This window comes from Archocentrus centrarchus, unplaced genomic scaffold (assembly GCF_007364275.1).
Source record: "Archocentrus centrarchus isolate MPI-CPG fArcCen1 unplaced genomic scaffold, fArcCen1 scaffold_40_ctg1, whole genome shotgun sequence".
NCBI lineage: Eukaryota > Metazoa > Chordata > Actinopteri > Cichliformes > Cichlidae > Archocentrus > Archocentrus centrarchus.
In genome coordinates, this window is record NW_022060266.1 from 1,791,706 (window position 1) to 1,811,846 (window position 20,141).

At 41.7% G+C, this 20,141-nt stretch overlaps 1 protein-coding gene across 1 annotated transcript in view; it reads right to left on the reverse strand.

Moving 5' to 3' along the window:
* Positions 1-20,141, reverse strand: part of LOC115776867 (activating signal cointegrator 1 complex subunit 3-like) — a 45,492-nt gene that overhangs the window by 9,428 nt on the left and 15,923 nt on the right. The window contains 7 exon segments of the mRNA XM_030724650.1: positions 2,826-3,050; positions 6,531-6,665; positions 6,745-6,856; positions 12,788-12,913; positions 15,610-15,742; positions 17,717-17,837; positions 18,871-19,008. Coding sequence (XP_030580510.1) covers positions 2,826-3,050; positions 6,531-6,665; positions 6,745-6,856; positions 12,788-12,913; positions 15,610-15,742; positions 17,717-17,837; positions 18,871-19,008 — 990 coding nt within the window.

The window sequence follows — 20,141 nt, forward strand, 5'->3', positions numbered from 1 at the left end:
ATATAGTGGCACTCCCTGACCTCCAGCCTCTCATAGAAGTAATGACAGTAGATAGAATTTACCAGTAGAGCCATTTTATCTATTTTTTCAGTGTTTCATGTAGTTTTTAGTTACAGTAGTATGCAAAAGTTTGGGCCCCCCTGATAATTTTAATGATGTTCCTTTATAAATCATTGGTTTTTCAGCTCAGCAGTTTCAGTTAAATCTATCATACAGCAGATGAACACAGTGATTTCTGAGAAGGGAAATGAAGTTTATAGGATTTACAGAAAGTGTGCAATAATTATTTAAATAAAATTAGGCAGGTGCATAAGTTTGGGCCCCCCAACAGAAAAATGATATCAATATTTAGTAGATCCTCCTTTTGCAGAAATAACAGCCTCTAAACTCTTCCTATAGCTTCCAATGAGAGTCTGGATTCTGCTTGAAGGTATTTTGGACCGTTCTTCTTTACAAAACATCTCCAGTTCAGTCAGGTTTGATGTTTCCGAGCATGGACAGCCCGCTTTAAATCCCACCACAGATCTTCAATAATATTCAGGTCTGGGACTGAGATGGCCGTTCCAGAACGTTGGACTTGTTCCTCTGCATGAACGCCTCAGTAGATTCTCAGCAGTGTTTGGGGTCGTTGTCTTGTTGAAGTATCCAGCCCCGGCACAACTTTGTCACTGATTCTTGAACATTGTTCTCAAGAATCTGCTGATATTGACTGGAATCCATGCGACCCTCAACTTTAACAAGATTCCCAGTAGCTGCACTGGCCCCACAGCCCCACAGCATGATGGGACCACCATCAAATGTTACTGTGGGCACCAAGTGTTTGTCTTGGAATGCTGTGTTCTCTTTCCACCATGCATACCGCCCCTTGTTATGTCCAAATAACTCAGTTTTAGTTTCATCAGTCCACAGCACCTTATTCCAAAATAAAGCTGGCTTCAAATGTGCTTTAGCGACTCTGTTTGTGGTGTGTGTGCAGAAAAGGCTTCTTCTGCATTACTCTCCCATACAGCCTCTCCTTGTGCAAAGTGTGCTGAATAGTTGAACGATGCACAGTGACACCATCTGCTGCAAGATGATGTTGTAGGTCTTTGGAGCTGCTCTGTGGGTTGACTATGACTGTTCTCACCATCCTTCTCCTCTGCCTATCTGAGAGTTTTCTTGGCCTGCCACTTCAGGCCTTAACTACAACTGTACCTGTGGTCTTCCATTTCCTCACTATGTTCCTCACAGTGGAAACTGACAGCTGAAATCTCTGAGAGAGCTTTTTGGATCCTTCCCCTAAACCATGATGTTGAACAGTCTTTGTTTTCAGCTCATCTCAGAGTTGTTTTGAGGCTCCCATGTTGCCACTCTTCAGAGAAGATGCAAAGAGGAGAAACACTTGCAATTGGCCACCTTAACCCTTTCTCATAATTGGGTTCACCTGTGTATGAAGGTCAAGGGTCAATGAGCTTACAAAACAAATTTAGTGTTCCAATAATTAGTGCTAAAGGTATTCAAATCAATAAAATCACAAGGGTGCCCAAACTTATGCACCTGCCTTATTTTGTTTAAATAATTATTGCACACTTTCTGTAAATCCTATAAACTTCATTTCACTTCTCAAATATCACTGTGTTCATCTGCTCATTTGGAACGGCCAAGTCAAAGTCCAGACCTGAATCCAATCGAGAATCTGTGGAAAGAGCTGAAGACTGCTGTTCACAAACGCTCTCCATCCAACCTCACTGAGCTCCAGCTGTTTTGCAAGAAAGAATAGGCAAGAATTTCAGGCTCTCCATGTGCAAAACTGATAGAGACAGACCCCAAGAGACTTGCAGCTGTAACTGCAGCAAAAGGTGGCGCTACAAAGTATTAACGCAAGGGGGCCGAATAATATTGCACTCCCCACTTTTCAGTTTTTTATTTGTTAAAAAAGTTTGACACATCCAATAAATTTCATTCCACTTCACGATTGTGTCCCACTTGTTGTTGATTCTTCACAAAAAATCAAAATTTTATATCTTTATGTTTGAAGCCTGAAATGTGGCAAAAGGTTGAAAAGTTCAAGGGGGCCGAATACTTTCGCAAGGCACTGTATTTAACTGAAACTGCTGATCCGAACAATCAATGATTTCTAAAGGAAAATCATGACAATTATCAGAGGTGTCCAAACCTTTGCATACCACAGTATATGAACAGAAATCTGACACCCACTTGCAGCAGTCATACAGCAGTAGTTGTGCCAGGTTACAGGTTGAGGGCAGTGAGCATGTTATGGCTTTCTTAGGCACAAACAGTGGTTACAGTAATCCCTCGCTACTCCGCGGTTCACATTTCGCGGACTCGCTGTTTTGCGGGTTTTCAATCAATATTAGTGTAAAATATTTATTGCAGTATTTTCGCTGTTTCGCGGGTACTCGTTCTTCACATGCGTAGTACATGTTGTACAGTAATGTATATATTTGGTGTATAAGTATGTTGGGAGGGTTTATTAAAACTTAAAATAGTGTATAACTACTAAAATAATGTGTAAGTATTAAAATAAATATAGCGTCCCTACTTTGCGGATTTTCACTTATCGCGCTGGTCCTGGAACGTAACACCCGCGATAAGAGAGGGATTACTGTAATTCCTTGCAAGGTGCAGGAGAAATGCACAAAGTGTGCTGCAAAGGTCATTTGGACCATAGCAAACATAAGGTTCGAGAAAGCAACTTTTAGTCTACAACTATTGAACTAATGTTCCTCAAGCCTCAAACACTAAAGTGATAAGTCAGAGCTTAAGTAAACAGTTGACACAGAGAAGTTTCTGAAGCTGTATCTCAGCTGCTAAGTGAAGACTACCTGGCAGATTCGGATGGCGTTGTCCAGCACCGTTTTTGTGTCAGTGGTGTAGTCGCTGCACGGCAGCTGGGCATGGCTGAAGTGGGCCTGCAGCAGCAGGTGGGGCTTGGTGTGTGGACTGTCGTAGGAGTGGGGGTTGACCTGCAAGGGGAGCTGCTGAGCCAGCTGGCTGTTCAGCTGGTCCTCATTGTGTCTGACGGGCAGCTCGGCATACTCCTCTGCATCCTGAAAGAGATTAAAAGTGAAACGAAGCCTAAAGCATGCTGTGGTCACACCATTTAAACCGGAGCATGTGTGCTCTAACAGTTGCATTTAACTCCCCGCATTTCTGCTTTCTGCCGTGAATAGAAACACAGATTTTCCCAATATTACAAAAAATTCTGCTTTAAAATGTTCAAATTGAAACTAGATTTTTGAAAATGCTAAATGTTAAATAAAAGAGTGGGATGTGGGCTGCTGCGGCTGATGATGAAGGAAAAATCTTTTTGTTGTAGCTGTGGCAGTGTGCTTTGCATTGTTCGTAGTTGTTATACAGAGATGCATGGACATGCATGGCTCCTAATTCACTCCAGTTCAACTTTGGCTAATGTAGTCCCATCAAAAGGCTATGCTGGAGGCATCTGTCACAGCCTGCCCCAGCCTGGACCCCGTAGGCCCCATCCATCACTGACTGAAGCAGCACTTCTAAAGCTAAGACTTGGGCAGGGTGGGGGCTGGGGCGAGGGGCAGGAACTGGAAAAATTTCGCAATAATGAATCTTTTTGTGACATTATGTGTGCTTATCAATGTGATGGAGAGAACGTCTATGATAGGCCTAAAGAAGGCATCATATCCCAAAACTCCACACTGGCCCACACACAGAGACAGAGCAGGAAGTCATGGCAGAGACTAGAGCTTCGAAGCAATAACTGCAGGAAAAAAAGAGGAGAAATACATGCACGTGCACATGCACACACTCACACACACACAGACACACACAATGAGGTGGGGCAAACTGAAGGGAGGGGGATATACACAACTAAGGCCTGTTAGGGAGGATGGGACTCAGATTAACACAAAGTGAGCAAAGACAAGCCTGTGAACATTCACTCCATCCGTTTCTTCATGGCTCTGTGGTTTACAGTAAATATTACGCAGATAGGTGGACTGTGTATTTAAAAATATATCATTTTTCCACTTTGTGTACTTTATTGATGAAAATCAATTAACGATTTACTTAACAGAAGATCAATTAACAGCAGTAAAATAATGAATAATAAGAAAATGTTAAAAAGATCAGTTACATTGGTTCTTGGACTGTTTCTGGATGCAAAGGTTCTCTGAAGATGTAATTTTGGACTGTGGAACCAGCCCCTCACATACTTCACAGTTTGCTACAAACAATTATGAGAAGATGTGCATGAACATCACAGTCTAATGTTTAACTTCATCTTGTTGACCATGTTGAGACCCCTTCCAGCATGGAACCAGCCCACATACCCTCTCGTTTCTGTCATAGCCTCAGACCTAAAACGTGTGCAGTGAACAAACATCAGCAGAATCCTGAGTGGTGGATAATCACTGCTAATGACAGCTGGGTCTTCAGTATTTTTGAGCTGAAAAGTTAACAGTTCCCAAGCCTGAAGGCGGCGCTTCAAATAAGAAGTAAGACCAAAAGCAAGCTTGGCAGGACTCCCTAGAGGACCCCACACACCAGAAATGCTCCGGCAGCCTCAGGGGGGCGTACACAATATCAGGAAGGTAGTTTTTATATATTTTACTTGCAGGCAACTGTTCAAAATGAAGGTGCACAAACTTGCTGGTTTTGATGGAGAGTACTTGAACATTTAAATGAGTTCAATTAAATGTATACGACTGGTTTATTTCTATTGTTGTGTTAAACAGCATCAGTGTGATGGGTGAAGCCAGATTGTAAACAATTTGACAGCTTAGTCACATTTTCTGCACCAGTTTATTTAGATGTAAAAAGCTGAAAGTGAGCATGTAATTATTTTTATTAGATCTGTAAAACAATCAGAAGCACTGTTATGAAAACGAGCGTTGATGAGAATGAAGCAGACACTCAGATTGCTGCAGACTGGCTCCTCAAAGTTACATTTTCACATTTATCAGTTTAGGCCTTTGTTCCCAAAGCTCTGCATTTACCTGGTGAGTAGAACATTATTACAGTGTTAATGCTGAGATGCTTCTTAAAACAGTACATGCTGTTTTTCTGAGTCAACATTATGACAGAACCAGGCTGAGACTCAGGTGTGTAAGGTGGGGGTGGGTGCTGGTCATCACTGAGGAGTCTGCCGGGCCTCACAGCTGAGAGCCCGACCGGCACCCAGACGTCCCAGCTCGGGCACGCTTCGGTCTACCTCCAACTACACGAGCGCAAAAGGGAGTGATCTTAACTCTGTCAAAGCAGCTATATTACCATTAATATTTAAGCACTGAGCACACTGACTGCACTTCCCACTGTACAAACAGAACTCAACAATACAAATGAAATGCAAACACATCTCCATAATTCCCTGGTGTCAGAGAAACAAACCAACCTTTGTGTGAGGTGTTCTTCTAACAGTGGGTGAAGATAAGGCTTCTGCAGCCTTTTAATTACAGCTACAAGAAACAATTATTGCACATGTTTCATGCTGCCAACATTCCTATCTGCAAACCCAAACCAGCGTTTCTGCTGACTAGACTGTGTGTGGCTGATACCTGTCATTCCTCTGTGTCACTATGAAACACACAACACTGAGCCACACTGTTGAACCAGTGGACCTCCCCAGTATTAATATGCTGCTGAAAGTAGTAAATAAAAAATACAAATTATTCAGTCTGGATTAGTTTTGCTCAAAACTGTTTTAGCAAATGAATGTTTCTAAGTTTGAATCCACACCTGCACAAACCTGCACATAATCACACAATACATGCTGCCATAATTTCTCTGAAGATTTAGCAGTTTTAGGTATCTTGCACTTAAAAACAGGACAATGGGTTTGACCTACATGCCCCCCCCCCCCCCCCCCCCCCCCCATCTACTCTACACTGTCTTATCTAAAGGTCTGACTTTACTACAAAGTACCACAAAATGTTTATTTTTCCACATTTTAAAAAAAATCTGAACATTTGATGTTTCAGGAATAAAATATATTGCATTGATTGATCCAAAATAGACCTATGAGAGCATCAGATAATCCACTAATCCATAATCCACTCTTCAGTGAAAGGTGTGCAGCCACCATGTATTATAGTAACCCCGCCTACTGGAAGCCAGGGTTGGATGACCTGGCTCCTGCTCAGTGAGAAAAAGGAAGAGAGCAGCTGATCTTAGTAAACACCTGCAGTGAAAGGAGTTAATAAAACAAAGGTAAGAGATGAGTGTGTGTACGTGTGTGCAGGAACATTTCATGAATAAACAAACACAAACAAGCGTCTTCATTGGTACACCAGGGAACTATAATGCAATAATACCTCACATTTCCTCCACAGCATTAACACACACACACAGAGTGCTCTACAGGGATATTTTGGTCAACCTTGTTGCATCTGTATAAGTGAACTCGTAAAGAGGGTCACAAATAACCCAGCATGTGTGCACACAGTTTGTAGATCTGCATGAATCACAAAGGTGTAAATGTAGGAATGTGGCACACAGTGTGTGGACATGAGAGTGGTGACAGGACAGCAGCAGATGTGCGCTCACAGTGAGATACTCACCGAGAGAACAGAGAGCAGCTCAGGGATGGGTAGCTCAGCCCTGAGGCGTTCTTTGAACATGCGGACTGTCTGATGCTTCAGGTAGTAATAGGAGGCAATGCGACCGTAGGTAAGCGGCTCGATCGATTGATCATCCTGCAGAGTTAATGGCAAGGAAAACCTTTAACACATCTGTGACATTTAACAGAGAGAAATCCTTGGAAATATCACAAACCTCTTTTATCTCTATGCAGTAAGACGACTCCAGGTCGCGCAGGCTTCTCTCCACCAGGCTGGACAGATATTTGTTAATGGACTCATGGCTGATGTCTTCCAGGCTGTAATAACTGAACAACACAGCACATACAGTAAGATTATGAGGAAAAGAACATCAATCACTTTGTGCTAAATTACAGAACAGAGGGACACTGCACTGAAAACCTCCTCCTCATTGTTTTGGTGTCCTGTAAGGGTCCATCACTGTCGCCACACTGGTAATGTTGTAAGCCAGCTGTGACATCATCACAGCCTTGCCAACATTTCCACTCACCAGACTGCACCAGACTGCAGCAGACTCGGTGTCGTCACTAAGGCAAAACCTCCACTTCACCAATGGTTCAGGAGTACAAGTCAAACCATTCAAACACGCGTCACCTACACGCTAAGCAGTAGTTACACTGTGCAATGCCAACTGCAAAATGGAGGCCATTTGCCTTCACAGTAAAGCTGCATGGTTTAAAACAATCTGGTTTCAGTGGTACGGCACAATTTTTACTTTGGAGGTGAATGTTCTCCATTTCTGCTTTGTGTCACACTCCACTTAATGGTTAGTTAGAAGGGCTGCAACGATTCACCAACATAACCGATGATGTCGACTACAAAGATTAGTTGATGTGGAATTTTAATGTCGACGCGTCGGACCGGCATACTTTCACCCTGGCTAGTTTGGCCTTTCTCTGACAATTTGTATATAGACTCAACTGGCTCCTCTCTTCTTCCTTTGTTTCAGTAAAAGTATCAGCTGTAAGTCAGACATTATCAGGTCCATTTCCCTTGTCATGGAACAGCAATGCAGACACACTAGCAGCCAAGTATAAAACATATATACAGTGACATCACACACTGCAGTGCAGGCTCTATAGAATGAAGATTCAGTGAAACCAGAGTGGCTTTGTTCTTGGCAGCTGAGGTAACTGAGATAGTCAAACACCACTGGCTAAGTTAGGAATACAGTACCAGAAGTCAAAAGTTTGGCCACACTCTAATCTTTTGACTGGTACTGTGTGTATACATCAACGTTTGTCTGTTTACAAAGGTAGAACATTACTGATGGTGGAATATCATTAGCATCCAGTAAAAGTGGAAAAGCTTGTTGCAACTATTCTGGCTGTTCTGGTTTCAGCCTCTGGGTAGAATCTTGTACACAGTTGTTTTACAGAAGAAAAGCCCCAGCTGAGACAAACTCCCTGCCCCTGCTCCAAAATGACTCTCAGGTTAGCCTGAAAAAAGACAATCAGCAGCCAAAATGGGTTCCATACTCAGATATGCTAACAGTTACCACCTGAAGCTCAGCAACACTAATCAAAGACAACTTTCATCAGCTAAAGAAAGCCAATATTTGTGCATGTAATGCGCAATTCATGTAAAAGTACAGCAGATGAAGCAAGAGCAAAAATATGTGTGAATTTTAATAATAGTTATAAAAATATATCCTGACAAGACTAGAAAAGTGGTCATTACTGATGGTCAGTTATGCTCCTGAGTGCCATCTGGTTCTCTATAGCCAGGTAATTACCAAATTTTATGTTATCTAAAGATGATAAATAAAAATTATAAATTGTAAATGGGATACCCAACACACATCTAACCTAAACATTACTTTTTATAAGCTGGTAAGTGCTAATATTGAAGTACTGACACGTTTCTGCTGTTTTAAAATACCTGACTTAAATACAAGACTTAAATTCAAAACATATCCATGTCTTTATAATTCTGAAATCATTCCTGATTTAGATTTAGTCAGTTATTCTCACTAACACAGGCTAGGGCTACCAAAACAAAATAAGTAACAACAAATGGTCCTATGATTTAATAATGAATTCCTCAATTGTTTTTATGTGCTATTTAGTGATGGTCCCCTTTAGTTTATTTGTTTGGGTTATATTATCTGGTCATGTGCTTAGTTATTCACATTATATTATACTGTAGTGTGTACAAGGATATGACTGCATAAATAACATGAAGGAATATGAACATTGTGATCTTATGTTGCACATCTTTGAAGAGTAAAGATGACATATGCCAAATTTCATGGCTCAACTCCCTGTAGTCTGTGAGTCTATATATACACACACACACACACACACACACACACATATATATATATGTTGATTTATGTCTGCAGCTTTCTTCCTCCTCTCTTTCCCTCTTTTGTCCCCACAGTGGGCAGCTCCACATGTTTGATTTGGCAGCTTTTTTATGCCAGATGCCTTTCCTGATGCAACCCCAAAGGGATTTGTGTCTCTAGAGATCTTTGGCTTGTTAGGTGAATGTGTAAACCAGTGATTTAATAATTGATCAACATATCCATTTATTTACTCTTACAGAAACCTGCTTGCATCAAAGAGAATATGTTAGTTTAAATCAAACCCACCATCAGAATCCTAGAAGCACAGAGGACGAGGAATAGTGGCAGGAATCTTTCAATCTAGCTCATCAATCAACCAAATACCTTAGACTTATAATTCACTTGAAAGACTTAACTGGAAAACATACAATTTTTTGGTTGTTGTTTATTGCCTGAGCCTTACTCAGAGTTTATATCTGATTTCTCAGACTTTTAATTTAGCGCTCAGGACAGATATAATATTTGTAGGTCATTTGAACGGTCATTATTAAACTCAACTGGCCTCTCTTAAAATAAAAATGAGCTGACTCAACTTTTTAATCTCACTTGCCCTCACATATGGTACAGACACTAAACAATTCATTATTTTCCAGGAAACTCTCTGCTGTCTTTCCTTTAGTTTACAGCTACCGGTGCACCGAGTCAGAGGGTGAGGGGAACGAGAGAGAGCAACAGAGACGAGACAAACCACACTGAAATCCCAGAAGGCTGGCTAAGTAAAGTTTACCAGCGTATGCTACTGGTCTGCATTATGCTCAGTGCCCATCCCATGACCCTCTGGGACTGAGAACTCTGAGGTTAAGAGTCACTGATCTAGATTATGTCTCTAGAAAAGAGCCCTCACGTTTAAAGAAGCAACACACACATTCTCCTAATATTACATAAGAAAAGTTAGTGTGATGTATGAATTATGTTGACACTGTTCTTTGACAAATACAAAGAACAAAGGAAGAACAGAGATCTCTAAATTAAACCTTTGTTTCTCATTTTGGTTCAGATCGAAAATGAAATATAATCTTGGAACCGACCCTAGTTACTGAGACAGTCAACTATAGCAATATTTACAGGGCTGTCTTGTGATTTTGCTGCAGATTGTGTGATATATACATTTTCAACAAGAATTCCAGTCCTCGTCCAGCCAGTAAGTGTTAGAGCTTTGTTTGCAATCTGTCAAGCACTTTCTCAATAGAGCTGGGAAGGGGGGGGGGTTCAGTGTCTCATGTTAAGGAACAGGAGCAGCATATCTCCTAACTCGGTAGCTTGTGTCTACGATTTCATTAGTTTTTGTATTACCACCACTCTCCAAATGATAGGAGAGGGTTTGGATCTTGTGGTTTATCATGAGCCTCTCCTTCAGGCTTATCTCCCTATTCTGCATGATAGGTGCATTGTCCACATTACTGTCTATGCTTTTTCAGTCCTCCAGGTAAATGAGCTCAAAAGATGTCAGCTGAGCTGGTTCGAATACATGATCATGATTCATTTATCCATCCATTTCCTACTGCTTATCCAGATCTGGGGCAGCACTCTAAGCAGAGATACCGTATTTTTCGGACTATACGTCGCTCCGGAGTATAGGTCGCACCAGCCAAAAAATGCATAATAAAGAAGAAAAAACATATATAGGTCGCACTGGACTATAAGTCGCACTTTTTTTTGGGGGGGGGGGGGGGGGTTGATAGAATCCGAGACCCAGAGCACAAATTCCATCTTGAACGGCAATTTAAAATAATAATGGATTAAAGAACAGGACGAACACGGTTACACCTACGTTATGCTAACGTAGCACATTCAGCTACAAGACGCACAACGAACACGTGTTCGGTATTGTAACGTTGTAAACACACTTCCAAAGTCGGCGATATTCACAACAAAGGTCGTCTTTATTAACAGAAAAACGGCTGCTGTAGGCCACAGCCACGCCAACCACAACTACAACAGCGGAACAGCAACACACACACAGGCAAGCTCTCGGTCTTTTTCTCTCTCTCCATGCTGCCTTCACGAACCTCCCGAACAGTCCGAAATCCCACAACATCAACACGCTCTCTAACTAAGAGAATCGCTACAGTATGTTAACGTAACATTAAGTTATTCAGATAACCATAGCATAAAGAACATACTAACAAGTTAACCAAACCATCAATCCATTGAATTCTTCATCCTCGGTGTCACTTCTAAACAATTCCGTACACTCCGTAGACGAAGCGCCGCTTCCTCTTCTGTGTCGCGTTAGTCAGACTCGTCGTCAGCTGCAGTTCCAATTATTCCAGCCTTTCTGAATCCCAACAGGATGGTTTGTCACTGAAGCCCATGTTTTCTTGATCCATCCAATGACTTCCAGGAAAGTTGGGTGGCGCATTCTCCCAGTTGCCGTTAAGCTGTGCTCTCCATCCATCATCCACTGCGCCCACAGGTTACGCAAGACTGCCTTAAAGCTGCAGTTCACGGAGATGTCAAGTGGCTGGAGTATTTTGGTTCATGTGTTATAAATGTCACATATACGTCGCTCCGGAGTATAGGTCGCACCCCCAGCCAAACTATGAAAAAAAGTGCGACTTATACTCCGGAAAATACGGTACTCAGACTGGGCAGAGACAGGGGGAAATCAACATGAATACTGACTACTGCATTACCATAATGACCTTGCTACCTAGACACAACTACAGCCTATTGCTTTTAGTTTGACAGAGGTATTCTTGTGAATACTAAGAAAAAGACCTATGACAGGTGTTGAGAGGTACTCACTGTCCTGGAGAGTTGGCTGTTAAGCTGCAGCGTAGTGACACTGTAGTTTTAACACAGTATTATTTATATTATTACTAGCCCTATATTATTTGGTTTTGGTATTGTTGTTTAACACCTTACATGTGTTTATCTGCATTCATGCATCACTATGGTCTGACACTTAGTAGTTTGTTAAATAAATTGGAAACAGTGGATTCTGCTGGGTGTGGACTCTCATCTGTTTATTGGCAGCGGCCTGAGCCAAACTGGTAACATATGGGGGCTCAGGGTTACTGTCCCTTGGACTCTGTTTTTGCTTGTTTTGGTTAGCAGTTTACGGTTGCCTCTCTGGTAAGTACAATCTCGTTGTTGTACGGAAGTTGACGTTGTGTGCTTGTGTTAATGTGTGGCATTTTCTTGGTGAGAGTCCTGCCCTGTTGTTGAACCTGCCTGTATGATGGGTCGTAGGGTTTTTGGCTTTGGCTGCTTGGTGTGTGATAACTAAAATAAATAAGGATGGGGAAGTCCTCCCACAATTACATGATGACGTAACAGCGCTATTTTGGAAACCTAGTGATAATACAGTACCTATTTAATATTAATACTATTTATAGTACTGCAGCTAATAATCACAGAGTTGCAGCAGGGCTCCTCTCGTTTTGAGGCTCTCATCTTTTGGTGAGAAACAGCACAGTGTGCAGGGGTACAGTAAGGAAAGGATATCAGTGGTCCTGGTGCACTTTAAGACCACAAGGTTGGTTTGCAGAAGCCAGAAGATGACCATGACTTTCTGAGACTTTCCACCAATACACCTCCAAAGGCACTCTAAAGCCTTGTCAGTGTTTTGCTGAAATTTGAATACCGAATACCCAAAATGCCAGTTTGAATCCAACAATGATCAGTCTCTGGTTTCACAGGCCTGCTGTATTAGAGTGCCACTGCCTGGGCCTCAGTCGGTGGTAAATGTGGGCTGACAGGCGTGCAAATACCAACAGGATGGAATGTTCTGGAATGGTCTCCGTCTACACAGCAGATGTTTGACTGAAGTACACACAACTGCAATAACCAGGTTATGTATACTGTACAATGTGCACGTGTGTGTGTGCATGAACTGGAACTGTTGGTGTGAGCAGGTTTGGCTAACCTGGGATTCATCATCAGCCTTCTGAAGAAGTATGTCCAGGTAATGTAGTCCATGGCATCCTGTTTGGATGAGATGGTTCCTGCAGCAATCTCAGCATTCAGATGATCTGACAGCACGCTGAGGAGGCTGAGGATACAATACACAATCAATTTTTGTACAAAAAGACATTCACTGGTGAATTGATCAGTCTAAGGCTCTCTGATGTCACAGTGACAGAAATATAAATCTCAACACATACAATCTTGGAATTTGCAGTCCTTTCTAGGACATTTAATACCAACCTGTCAGTTGGATTTTCTGTAACAAACCCATGTATATAAAATGTAGCTGTAGATGATGTAGGCTATGATAACTGCTCTCATCATGTAACCACTATGATATAATGTGGCCTGAAGACTTTGCTCATAGATGTTTTATCTCCAAAATCACTCATTATTACTACAAAAGCATTTAGTGGCTAAATTGGTCAAATGTTGATGTTATATCTTTGACATTTACTTTATAGTGTGACTGAAAACAGACTGAGCAGTCTGTTTTATTTACATACTACCTCTGCTAACATACTAATGCTATTGCTACAAAGGTGGATACTATATATAGCCAACAAAAGCACTAGTTTATCTTTATTAACTACATTGCTGATGTTGTGTTCATGTGTGATAACAGCAAACTTAGCATTTAGCCCAGTCTGTCTGTTTAAAAGCTTGACAACATAAAACATAAAACATAAAAGTGACAGCCATCTTTTTTTCTATTTCTGTTTCTGTTCTGATGACCAATGACACAAAAAGATTTATTTTTACTAATTCCTTGAATCTTGCTAGTTTTCTTCACCTTTTTCCTTTTTTCCTGCCACCAGAAATTTGTCTATTAATGTCTTAATGTCCAAATACATCGTTAAAGTACACAGTACCAGTCAAAGGTTTGGACACACTCACCTATGAATGGGTGAGTGTGTCCCAACCTTTGACTGGTACTGTATTTGCTACCCAGAAATCTTCCTTAGTGTTGGTCAGATAAAACAGTTCTAGTGGCTCTAATTTGTAGTACTTCCACTTTGATGTACTACATATTAGGACCGCTGAAAATTATGTCTTTAAACTTGAAAATTCAGAGTTTTTTCTTGAAATATTACCCCTCTCCCCTGGCTCATTAACTGTAATAAGCTATACTGAACCTAATACACCATCATATAAATACAAAAACAAATGATATAAAACTGGTCTTTTGTGATCTCTTTTATAATTCAAGTGCCTCCTCGGGGAGTGACAGGAGAAAAATGCATAATTGAATCTGCTAACATCCAGGATCTGCTCTTGTCCTTAATGTTGACGTTTATGGTAAATATTAATCCGAGATCTCTAAAACCTTCAGAAAACAAGGCTGTGAGTATCTGTGGGTCTGACAAAAGATTTAAAAGAAACCCTCCATCTTATTTGAAGAAAATCATTTCACATATAAAAAAAAAATCTACAAATGCGAATTTCAAATGCCAATTTGTCCCAGGACCGGTTCAAGTTGGATAGAAATCTCCAACGACCCTTAAATATCACCACATGATCTGCGGGTACTTCTGTGGCTGTTAGTGTTCAAGTTAATGTGCTTATTGTGTATTAGTTAGGGACAGAGAGCGCACAAATCTGACTTGCACAAGAGATGTGGAAAAAGTCATTGCTGTCAAAAGAACAAAGCAAAACTGATGCTCATGGCTTCTTGAATAATGCGCTCTGGACAGTGAAATCAATGACAAAGCAGTTTGGCCACGCTAACAGAAGGCATTTTTGGAACAGGCCAAAGGCAGAAGAACCTCACATGAACTCTGAAGCACGCTGCTGAAAATGTTCTAGTTTAGGGTTGCTTCACTGCCTCACAGACTGGGCAGCTCACACTAACCGATTCAGCTATAATCTGCAGACATGTCAAAGAGTACTTAAAGAGAAAGCAAGGCAGTAAAAGTAAAAGTATCAAATACGACGGGATTGTTAGCATGCTGTCAGACTTAAGGACAAAGCAAAAATCAAATCATTTCTGCTGAACTCATACAAGCTGCTGATGTGTACTCTCGTTTGCCACAGAAGAATAAGATACCTACTAATATCACATGAAAGCTGTTACACATAGATTTCAGGGTTATACTTGCAGCACAGTGCTTCCTGGTAAAAGGGAAAACAAGCCCAAAATAAAAAAAAAAGTGCTTTTTTCTACCTGAAATCAAATTTTTTTTGGCAAAGCCATCGAGTGGGTCAAATAAGACTGTGTTGAAATGAGCAGCAGGATGGGGGTTCTACTGGTCATCAAATCAAGCTTTCAAGTCAGTAGAGACTGTTTGGGCATCAATTCAGGATGACAGGGGAAATTTATTCAATAAAAGGTTTTCTCTGAATTTCTTTGCATTACACTTCCATAATTACTCCCCTGGTGAATCATTCCCAGTTTTTTTGTTACTCAAGTAAAATTTGTTTACTTAAAGAAAGCTGTTTACTGTATAAGGAATATAACGTTTGTTTTTGTGGATTAGATTGATTAATCACAGTTACTGTACATCATGTTTATATGTATATATTTATCTATTTATTTTAATTTTTATACATTCTATTCTATGTTATATATTGATGTGTGACTTTCTACAGTGTGACACTGAAACAGGAGTGGCCCTCCAATCTCACTGTACATTCTGTATAATGATAAATAAAGGCATTCTATTCTATTCTACTCTACATGATGTTGGATTCATACCGTCTTATTCATAGATTCATACATGGGGCCCAAAGATAAGTACAGCATGAAATACTAATGGTAAAGAATGGAGACGTGACTGTTACCTGGACTCTACAGGAAAAGGTTCGTAGAGGAACTTCTTGTAGAAATCCTTCTTTATGTCATGGACGAGAATCACTGCTTTGCCCTGGTCATCAAACTGAGGACGACCTGCTCGGCCCATCATCTGCAGGACATCTACACACACACACACACACACACACACACACACACACACACACACACACACACACACACACACACACACACACACACACACACACACACACACACACACCAGTAGAACAAAGGGGATCTTTTTTTAATGTTGTTTTTATGAACATCCATCCATGGATACTCCTAGAAATTCTGTCCATAAATTATGAACAGAATCGGTGACAAAGGGCAGCCCTGGTGAAGTCCAACACCCACAAGAAATGAGTCAGACTTATTGCCGGCTATACAGACCAAGCTCTCACTGCAGTTGTACAGGGACTGAATGGCCTGCAACAATGAGCCAGACACCCCATACTCCTGCAGCACCCTTCACAGGATACCCTAAGGGACATGGTCGAATGCCTTCTCCAAGTCCACACATGTAAACTGGATGGGCAAACTCCCACGCACACTTGAATATACCTGGGAGGATAAAGAGCTGGTGCAGCCTTCTGCAACCAGGACAAAAACCGCATTGCTCCTCCTGAGGTTCAACTGACGGGAAAACTCTCCTTCCAGTACCCTGGCATAGACATCCCAAAGAAGGTTGAGCACACCCTCCACCCCCCCTTCTTAAATATGGCAACCACCACCCCAGTCTGCCAATCCAGAGGCACCGCCTTAGACCTCCACACAATGTTGCAGGCAGCCCTGCAACATCCAGAGCCTTCAGGGACTCAGGGAAAATCTCATCCACCCCAGGGGGCCCTGCCACCATGGAGGTGTTTAACTACTTTAGTGACCTCCCCCATCACTGTTCCCTCTACAGAAGACATGTCAGTGGGATTAAAGAGGTCTTCAAATTATTCTTTGCATCACCCGACTATACCTTCAGTTGAAGTCAGCAGCACCCCACCCACAGTATATACTCTGAGTAGAGCACTGCTTTCCCCTCCTGAGTTGCCTGGCGGTTTGCTAAAATTGTTATGGGGCAGTCAGAGAGTCTTTATCCATGGCCTCACTGAGCTCCTCCCACACCTGAGTTTTTGCATCAGCCATCACCCGACCTGCAATCCGTTTGCCCTGTCAGTACCCATCAGCTGCCTTCAAGGTTTGTGGGGCATCCTCAACAATGGAGGTGCAGAACATGGTCCAATGCCCTCAGCCTCCCTCGGCATGCTGAAGTTCTGCCGGACATGGGAGTTGAAGATTTCTCGGACTGGGACCTCTGTCAGGCATTCCCAGCGCACCCTCACTATATGTTTAGGTGTGCCGGGCCTGTATACCTGATACAAGTCACCACCAGGTGGAGATGGAGATGGAGTCACCTTGAGCACCCCACCTAGTGACTTCAAGAAGGCTGGGTAGTCTGAACACGACCCTGGCCTGAAGGTGCAGGGAAACGACCCTCTCATCCACCAGTAAAAACTCCAACATACAGGCAGCAAGCCGTGGGGATACAAGGACACCCACCCCAGACCGCTGCCTCTCAGCAAGGGCTGGAACAGAGTCCAGCCCCTCTCCAGGACTGAGGTGAGCCCAACAATATCTAGCCAGTATTTCTCAACCTCACACAGTTCATGCTCCTTCCTCACCACAGAGGTGACGCTCCGTGTCCCTAGCACCAGCCTCGATAGCTGGCGATCAGTCCACCAGTGTTTGGCTGCCACCTGACACACTGCATGAGACCCTTGCAGCGCCACCTGCAGGTGGCAGGCCTGCAGGAGGGTGGGCCCATTTCTTCTCTTCGGACTGCACCCGGCTGGAGTGCGGAGAGGTTGATGAACTTCAATGATATATGCTATTAGAAGAGCTTACTTGTTTATGTGGATGTAGAGGTTATGTGTATGGATGAATGTATAGAGGACCCGGCAGAGAATAGCCAAGGCTAAGCCTGGTGCTGATGGGAAAACAAATAATAAGAAACCAATAATGGACTTTAAAGTCATACAAATTGAAAGAAGTATGTTTTATGTCCCAGAGGGTACACTGAGGCTGTGACTGAGGTCTGTGTACCTGTGATGGGGTAGTCCACATAGCGCCTGGATTTGCCATCATAGTACTCTGTTCCCTTGACGACCACCAGGTGAGCAGGGAAGTTCACTCCCCAGGCCAGAGTACTGGTAGCGATCAGAACCTGGTGACAATGTAACCATTTAAATTAATAACAAAACAAGATTTGAGATAGACACAGAATAAATGTTTGTGAAGTAAAGCATGAGTAATGGAAGAAGAGCACAGAGCAGGGTTTCAGCAAGAAAAGTTGTTTGAGCTGAAGAGAGTTTTTCAAGTTTAACTTTCCACACAATTAATGTAACAACATCCACTCTAATAATAGCAAATTGTGTGGTGGCCCAAATAGAACAATAGGAGGAGATGACAGCGAGACAGAGTGAGACACCGGGGGTTTATGTATTTCCCACTTGCAGCATGAAGAGTAAATATTCTGTAAAAGCCAAATTTGTTTAAATGTAAAGTACTGTGCAAAAGCTCCTCCTTTCTATATATTTTGCTTCCAATCAGCTACAATTTCCTGTAATTTTTTAAAGTGGTCTTGAGCAATATTTCTCCAGGCTTTCTGAAAGCCTTTGAAAGTTTAAAATAAGAAAAAAATTAAGCAAAAACTGATCCAGGACCTGAGGGTTGCATCTATTACTTCACTTGATCCATCTACTATTCACTGAAGCCTCATCAGAAATGGTCTTAATAGAAGGGTGGCTGTCAAGCAGCCATTCTTGAGGATGTGGAACAGGGAGAAAGGCTGAGGTATGCAAAATGACAGAACAACTGGGCTTAAAATCAGTGGCAACAGATATAAGGGAAAGGCATACTGCAACAATACCAGACAGAGAACAGAACAGAAGGAAGCCAGCATCTTGGAATGTTCTCCAAGAAGCCAAAAAACTATTCCTGAAGACTTCTTCCAGAAATTTCAAGAAAGTTTCCCTAAGACAGATCAGGCTGTGTTGAAGAATAAAGGTAATCACACCATTCAGAGACTTTAAAGCTTGCTATAATTGTACAAAGTTGTTGTTTTTGCCTCGTATACATTTCTATGTTTGCATGACTCAATAAATTGTTGCACCTATTTCCCACTTTCTAGCAAAATCTAAAGAAATGATGGCTGGCACTATAGGTGGAGGAGTCAGGTCTATAGGGTGAGGTCATACCTGGATCTTACAGTTGACAAACAGCTCCTCCACAGTCTTCCTGTCTCTCTCATGAAGGCCTGCATGATGCATGCCAATCCCAAAGGCCAGCGTCAGCTTCAGGTTGGAATCTCTAACTGTGGCGATGATGTCCTCTATCTGCAGACAAACCACAGCACAAAGAATCATTAGACACTGAGAACTGTGTTCTATCTCATTGATCTGTACAAATCTGTGCTGTGATGCTGTATGTGATGCAAACATCCTCAGGGATCCGTCCAGTCCTGACTGAAAATCTTTGGATTGCATATTGACCGATATGGATAAAGGAAATGATGAATATATTTATTATATTATTTAAAACTTAAATAAATATTGGATAAACACATTTTTACACTTTACCAAGTTAGCAGTTTTCAAGACCAGCATACTGCTGCCTTCCACATGAAAGAATGAGCCCCAGCGTCTTCCTCAGTGTGAGCTGCACACTAACACATTTCCACTTCTGTCCTGTCTTTGGGTTTAAACTGTTTTTCTAGTTCTGTACATGCAGACAGACTAAAAATATCTATTTTTGATCCCAAAACTTTGTTTTTGTGGTTCAGACAATGATTTTACAAGTTGGGGCATTTTACCATATAATGACAGTTACTGGTTTTCATTTTTCAAGCAGTTTTCTCTTCAACAACTGCCTATAAAAATAACAATGTTCAATTAAAGAAAAAAATAACAATAAACTGATGTAACAAAAATTCAATTTGGTCACATCTTCCTTTAACTGTTCAGAGCAAACTAAATTTTAAGACTTAAAAGAATTTGTTGAGGTTTCAAGAATGTTCTCAAATACTGCAACATTTTCAACCAAATTTTACAATAAAAAGAGTTAGAAAATAACACTGGATAGTCAAAGGCAAACACTGTGTTACACAGAGTTATCAGTGTAACACTGGTATGAGATTAGTACTCAGTATTGGCAGATAACCAAACATCCCCAAACATCAGAGCAAGAAGAAGACTCAGACAGCTGAGTGGGACAAACCCTCAAACTGAACTGGAAAAAAGAAAATGAGTCTAAACACATCCCTACAAGTCTGTCATTATTGGTTCCTGTCCACTAAATATTTCACTTTACTTTGCTGTGGCACATGTTTAATATACAAAAATCAAGACTGGCCATGACAAGTCCCAGAGTCTAAGTCAGACACACTCCAGTGGTGCTGAAATCCTCTGAGTCCAGCAGCACCGGAGCATATTGTCTTGTACTGTACAGACACACCGTCTTCCAGCCAACA